Source organism: Atta cephalotes, assembly GCF_000143395.1.
Source record: "Atta cephalotes unplaced genomic scaffold scaffold00010, whole genome shotgun sequence".
Classification (NCBI taxonomy): Eukaryota; Metazoa; Arthropoda; class Insecta; order Hymenoptera; family Formicidae; genus Atta; species Atta cephalotes.
The window spans coordinates 6,770,590-6,777,991 of record NW_012130074.1 but is presented as its reverse complement, the minus strand read 5'-3'; the positions used below and the strand labels follow the sequence as shown (position 1 = coordinate 6,777,991).

Below are 7,402 nucleotides of genomic sequence, written 5' to 3'. Positions count from 1 at the left end.
TAACTAATACTNTACTACACACACACACACACACACACACACACACACACACACACACACACACACAAAACTTACCTATTTAATTTACATAAAGGATGCTGTAATGCCATTGTTATAACGATCTCATTGCTATGCTTTATTACATCACTAATTTTTAAATTATGTACAAATAAATTTGATACTATTTGTGGCACTTCAATGAGTTTTGCAATATGCATAAAACCACTGAGAGATATAACATCGCAAATAGCATTCAAATAGTATTTATATACTGTAGTAAATTCCTCTATATTGGCAACAATTGCAACTTCGTACGCTTCTCCAATATGATTAAAATAATCCCACAAACTTATGACATTTAAAACACTAAAGTGCATCAACTCTGCATAACAACGACACATTGTTTCATATACATTAGCTTCCTGGGTCGCACCGCTTTTCTTTTGAAATGGCTTGATGAGATTCTGATAAACAGTCAACATTTCTTCCAAAAAGATCTGATCATTTATCAAATCTTCTGATACGTTTATTGCTGGTTCATTTATCACAGAACAACAACTGTATTGCCCAGAACTGAAAATCTCTCTCGGACTATTTGATTCATCTTTGCTTTGTATATCAAGTTGAAACATATCGCCAACTTTACTAAAATTGTAATATATAAATTTATAAGTAAATAGAAATAAAGTAATTAATTAAAGAAGAACATTTATGTTTTAATTACCTCGATTGTCCTATAAAATATAAACCATGATGCATCATTACTAAACTGTGAAAATTGCCAGCTGCCATATCAATAGCTCTTTCATTAGAAGATAATTTTGTGGTAAACAACTGAGGAGCGCTCTGATCTATTGTAGTGTGCAAAGTCACCTGTTTAAAGTTGTTACGACCCCATGCAAATACTCTGCCGTCTAGTGTTAAAGCAAGAACATGAAAGGCACCGCAAGATATCTTTCTGATACCAGTGTGGCTAAGCTTTGTTACTAATACTGGCCTTGGCCGTTTAATAATGTCTCCCGTTCCCAATTGTCCATACTGTACATCACCCCATGTCCAAAGTTCTGTCGCCAGGATGTTGCTACCAGTACGGGATAATGTATTAATCCTTTCATTCAACCCATGTTGGGATAATTCATGTTCAGAGGAACCAGTACTCGATGACCAAGGAAATTCTTCACAACGCAAGCTCAGTGCCAAACTGGTTGGTTTTATGTGAGTATCTCCTTGCTCTTCTAAGTGTTCATTGCTATCAGCTTTGGATTCATTAATATCAGAACTACCGCTCATATGTCTAGATAAAGTTACAACTTTACCTCCCACATTTTTAACTCCTTCATACACTAAGTTTGCCATATTCGAGACATTTTGCTTTATTAACCTTGTTGATCGATCGACACTTTCCATGGGTATGTCTTCCTTGGCACTTCCATAAGACGAAACCCAAGACAATTGTCTGGTTAAAAATTGTCGAGCAGTCTCTGTGTTTATAAATATAACATTTCTTTTTTCGTCTTTGTCAGAATCTGTTAAATTATTTAGACATTCCTCGCCATTTGCAATAATTTCAGTTGGCTGTTCTTTTTTGTCCATTTCTGGTAGAGAAATATGTTCTTTACTGGCAGTGGACAAAGCACTGATGGAATTTGTCGAACGATCTTCACTAAACTGCTGTGCATGAAGACCAGTGAGACATGTGTCTGACGATGTTACACTTCCAGGACTTAACATAACATTATTAAGACATTGTGGACAGGAATTAACAAAGATTTCTTCTTCCAACTCGTTTTCACTATCTGTATCATCTTTCATAAGTTTAGTGGTTTTCCTCACAGCAGCCACATTAAAATTAGAACCACAAGCAATCTCAGATACTGTCCTACCTTCAAAAAATTTAACTTTTTTTGGTTCTGTACTATTTACATCTATTTGTGGTTGATTGCCACTAGCCCACAACTGTCCACTGTTTGTGACAAATAATGCTGCTTGATCGCTAACCGCTATAAATTTCACTTTTACTACTTCATTTTCTTCTTTATATCTGTAAATAAAATAAAATGTCTTCTATAGTCTTCTATAATAAAAAAATATAAATACTTATTAATAATGATAAACACAGCACTCACAGTAAATATTCAACAGATTCAATAAATTTAATAAATTTATTTGTGTATTAGAATAAATCTTATATCATATATCTATTATAAATAACAGAGTGTCTATATAAAAATATACAAAAATAAGAATGTAGTTTTCAATTTTGAAGCATTTAATTGACCAATCAAAGAATATTTCAAAAGCATCAAGTGGATAATAGTCTAAATTATATATCTACATATGTAATATATATAAATAAAAATGTATTATAAATAAAAAAATATAAGAATTAAATAATAATTAATAGTTAAAAGAAAAAAACCAGGTTTATATAAATATATAATTGTAGAAGAAGTCTATCTTCCAGTATGTGTACATACCCATGGCTACAATATTTTACTTCTTCCTTGAGAATTATTGAGTCTACAACATTCATGTCCTGAGGATTTACTTTCAAAACATGCCCATTAGTGTTGACAATGAACAAATGTTCGGAATTGGATGCTAGGTCAACGACGTCGAATTGGGCTCGTTTAAAAACGAGCGTCGGAGAGGCGCCATCGTGAAACGACACTTCCCCGTGATAGAGATTGTTGGTCGTGGTCACTGCGAAAATATGATCCTTGACAGTGATGAGCTTGCAAATAACACCGTTCGGTTTGTCGCCGAACGTGAAGGACAATTTGTCGGCGCCTCTCCATAAATACATGGGCTTATCCATTTTACTGTACGTGGCCTGACAGATAAGGAGGCTTGCATAACCTACGCAAGAGCCCTACGAACTTTTGTTTAACTGCTAGCGATTGATTCTTTTGTCATATTATCTGCAACAATGTTTCCTCCATTAAACACATCCGTAAACGTACAGTAGGGGATATGCAGGGCGACATGATTGAACGTATGATCTTTCTACAGTGATTAACATCCGGCAAATATTGGTTGATAATGATATGACTGATATCAGCTGTTGGACGTATCACGAAATGTGGGTTGAAAGCATGGTGGGAGGAATGGGGAGGAACCATTGAACCTTTATGGTTCTGCGTTCTGAAATATCACTCGAGTGCCCCCGTGTATCGTTTTATCTAATGTTTCATCCATAGTATACTTATTATTCATCCAATTGGATTATTCATCCTTGTTGGAAGACACTTCTTGTTATTCACCGAATATTCAACAAGGATAAAAAATAAATAAATTTGGATGACAGAATCGAGTTTTGGAACACACTTATCATGCTACCGGTTTTAAATCATGATTAATCTATGTTGGAAGAAACTACTGCATTTCTGCTAAACGCAGCCTTAATTGTCTTTTAATTAATCCGAATCTGCAATAGGTTTTTAAACCTTAACCCATAAGAAATGGATGAATTATAGTCAATTAATCTTCTCGCATTGGATTGTAATTGGTCAGTTTCTTGTGGCTTAAAAGAGCTATTGTAGATCCGGACTTAAGCAATGATAAATAGTAATTAAATATGATTGGGCGTTTTCAGGTGACTTAGTTAAGTGTCCGCCGCTGTTATTGGTGTATTCTGTCATTTTTGGTACTGAAAAAGTTTCGTTAAGTTTTCGTCTCATCATAAGGCACGTTTACTGTTCATACCATAACGAAAAGCAGCAGCCAAGGAGTAAATCGCTGAGACCATTACAGTGTACACATTGAGGGGCATTACTGGACATTCCTGGGCATTATTGGGGCATTAGTGGGCATTGCTTAAGCCTTGTGTCCACGATGCTAGAAATCAGTCCGAAATCTCGGATGAAGAAAGAATTGACCAATCGCAATGGCCATGTGTGATCAAATTGTTCAAATGTGATTTGTTAATTTTTTCTCTGTCCAAGATCTGATGGACAGAAGGCTTTAGCCTGTATCCTCATATTACCTAATGCTCACTAATGCCTTCTAATGCCTTAATAATGCCCTAATAATGTCCCAATAATGTCCTAGTAATGCCTACTAATGTCTATAAGCCTGAATCCTCATATGGGTAACAGCATTTTGACACCGAACGTTGATTGGTAAACAATGGATGATGGAGATAAAATTTACTCCTATAACTAACTTTTCACCAATCAGTGCTCTGTGTCAAAGCGTTCGTATGATCCAGGCTTATAGTGGACTCTACTAGGGCATTATTAGAGCATTAGAAGGCATTAGTGAGCATTACTGAACATTAGGTAATGTCAAATTTGGCAATATTTGTAAATTAGAAATTACTAGGCATTGGTGTACAGGATTTTGGTCAGCACTCAGCGGTTTACCTCTTGGCAGCAGCCAATTGCGAAACTCGCGCTGATAAGGCTAGAAGAATCAGATTAAACATTAAAGGGCTAATTTTACCCACGCCAATTTAATCAGCCGTTGATTGACCAATTTGCTGTTTAGTAGAATCAACCAATTGTGACAGTTAATCACGATTAAACTTGATCGGCGTTGGTGGAAACCGGCAAAGAAGATGAGATTGAAGATTAAAATTTGAACAAAACAATAGGAGTTAAAATTCCTTATTAGTCAAATTTCAATTTTCAACCTCAATTTTCAATGTACAGTCTTATTTCGATCCTATCAACGCGAGTTCTAATTGGCTGTTGCTTTTCTGTCATGGTGTGAACGCGGCCTTATGATTAGACGAGACGAAACTTAACGAAATTTCTAGCTTAAGTTCAATATCAAAAATGGCGGCGAAGAGTGGTGGTCATGATGAGTGGGCCTCGGTAATGAAACCGATATTGGGAACACCGCCGCGTTCGTTTAATAAAAACGACGTTATCGATCTCATAAAGAGCATCATTAAAAGGTAAGTATAATTTGTCGTAGTTCAGCAATCGCATTAAACCACGCTCTTTTCGACCCAAAAGAGCATGTTTCCCCTTAGCGGAACAGAAATGGATGTCCGCCTGTCATCGCGGATCGAATTCATCCGATCTTTTATTCCATTTGGCAACAGTATCCACTCTTTTCCTTCTGTTATTTTACAGCGAAAACAAATTTGTCTCTCACGAGGATCAATACGATACTTTTTACACGGCGGTCGCTGCCTTGTCAGCAGATTGTATTAGTGGTTGCGCAAATACATGTAAGTAACATCGCGCATCTGCTTGCGAATGACTGTACCAAAAATTATTTTATACGCATTTATTTATAAAATTTTGATATGCTTACAATTGTCCCATTATTCCATGATTATCATAAGAGACATAAGAAAGCGGACGTAACTATAAAATATTTTTTAGGTATTTGAAGAAAGTACTTAGATTTTAGGTTTTTTTAGGTAAAATGTTTAGCTAATAGTTAATGAGTAAAAAATATTTATCTAGTAAAGTATTTGAATAATTTAGACAAAATAGTTTTAGATATTTTAGATAAGATTTAAATAGATTTATCTAAATATTTTTTTTTATCTTTTGTTCCTTACTCTCTCTAACTTACTCTCTCTTACTTTATATATTTCTGAAACTATTCAGGTATCCTGGAATACCAAAATAATTCAAAAAATTTTAAAGTTTTTCATTATATAGGCTTTATATATTTTTTTTTTCAGGTATATAGGATTATAAATATATACTAAATCTTACATTAAATATTCTTTTCAGTTGCTAAAAGTCAAATACCTATTGTTTGTCAAGCATGCAAAGTGCTGCTTGCATATCTTGTGGACAAGTTGCCACAACAACAAACACAATCTGGAGAAACTGCATCGACGGTTTTAACTACGAAGCAACTGTTACTCCCGATACGTGCGCTATGTACAGGACAGTCTTTACTTACATCTGTAGAAGAGATTGCTCTTATTTCAGTAATAAAAAATTCAAAATTACCACCTCATGCAACAATTTCATCAGGTGGAAAAGAAAAGGAATCTTCTCAGCAGTCTGTAAAAGAATCTATGCGGTCTCGTTGTGATTTGTCTACCAGTATTCTTGAACAATTGACAATGCCATTGCAAGATTTTTCGTCATCTGCGATTCTAATCAATGAAAATTCTGTGGACAGTACGAACAAAAATACTAATGTCATTGCAAGCGAGACACATTCTGACACTAAGGTTTGTCAATGAATTATAAATGTTTATAACTGATCAAAATATACTTATTTTATGACTACATTATTTGTAAGTTGTATTTTTTGTTATATTATTATTGTACATATATGTAATCATAATTATTACAATTATTAATAATTCGGTAGTGAAATGAATAGTGAAATGAATTAAACCAAAAGAATAATAAACTATATTATATTGCAGATGATGTTTATTTCAAACAACATAAACATATTGCAGAATATGGGTGCAGGTGATACTTTGTTGGATATGTGTTTAAATCTTCCACACTTGTCGCGTTATACTCGAAAGTATCAAGCTTATTTATCTAAAAAGGGATTCAGCTTACCAGCAAATGCTTCAGAAGCGCATACGATAAGGCATAGTTTACATTCTGTCGTTAGTGACATTAATATTGTACATAATGTGATATCTCTTCCAATATTGGAACCTTTGACATCACAAAAGTTGGAAAAATTGTCGCTGTTAACTATGTCTTGTTTGTATTGTTCGATTGCAAATGCAACAGCATCAAGCATAGTTGGCATAACAAATGCAGTATCACCTAAGTGTAGTACAAATACTGCAGCAAATAGTCAAACCAATCAGAATACAAAAACGACCGATGAGGAGTACGATTCTTTAGCAATTACAGTTGTTGAGAAGAGTCTAGAAATATTTGGCCAAGTATCAAATGTTATTAAAAATAGCACGCGTGCAGGAGGACATGTAAGTAATTTCCATGAGATTTGTTTCTCTTTGATATTGTAAAAATTACATTTTGTTCTACATTAAAATTAAAAAAATATTACATTTATTTATTATTTTAAAATCTATTTTCCAGTGAGATAATTTTAATTTATTTGTGAATATACACATATTTAGTTTTTTTGTGAATACACACTGTTGTTTTTTTTATTATGTAATTATATCTTCTTTATCTATACTAGATTCTGCAAAATCATTTATTGATTGGAGTATGGCTCTTAGTCGCTGGATTACAAGCGCAATTAACTGTGAGCAGTTTTAGTGCTGCAGATAAAGGAAAAGAAGAAAAGGGAAAATCACCAAGTAAAGCTCGTGATGGAAGTGGACGTGTAAATCTCATGAAAGTGTAAGTATTATGTATTTTATATATAATACTATATTTTTGTGGATTTAATTGCAGGAACTTTTCTAAAGTTATCTTATATTTTTCTTTATATACTGTTAGTTATCAAAATTGTAATATCAAGAAAGATATCTATCAAATTACAT

At 33.8% G+C, this 7,402-nt stretch overlaps 2 protein-coding genes across 2 annotated transcripts in view; one reads left to right on the top strand and one right to left on the bottom strand.

The window, feature by feature from the left end:
* The window catches only part of LOC105627904 (alsin-like), a 7,625-nt gene extending 4,807 nt beyond the window's left edge, over window positions 1–2,818 (bottom strand). The window contains 3 exon segments of the mRNA XM_012209177.1: window positions 76–645; window positions 725–2,041; window positions 2,478–2,818. Of these exon segments, the coding sequence (XP_012064567.1) occupies window positions 76–645; window positions 725–2,041; window positions 2,478–2,818 (2,228 nt within the window).
* Window positions 2,819–4,778: 1,960 nt separating this feature from the next.
* Window positions 4,779–7,402, top strand: part of LOC105627834 (E3 ubiquitin-protein ligase UBR4) — a 29,613-nt gene continuing 26,989 nt past the window's right edge. Inside the window, exons 1-5 of the mRNA XM_012209112.1 lie at window positions 4,779–4,900; window positions 5,082–5,179; window positions 5,697–6,148; window positions 6,350–6,874; window positions 7,096–7,259. Coding sequence (XP_012064502.1) covers window positions 4,779–4,900; window positions 5,082–5,179; window positions 5,697–6,148; window positions 6,350–6,874; window positions 7,096–7,259 — 1,361 coding nt within the window. The remainder of the gene's footprint in view (window positions 4,901–5,081; window positions 5,180–5,696; window positions 6,149–6,349; window positions 6,875–7,095; window positions 7,260–7,402) is intronic.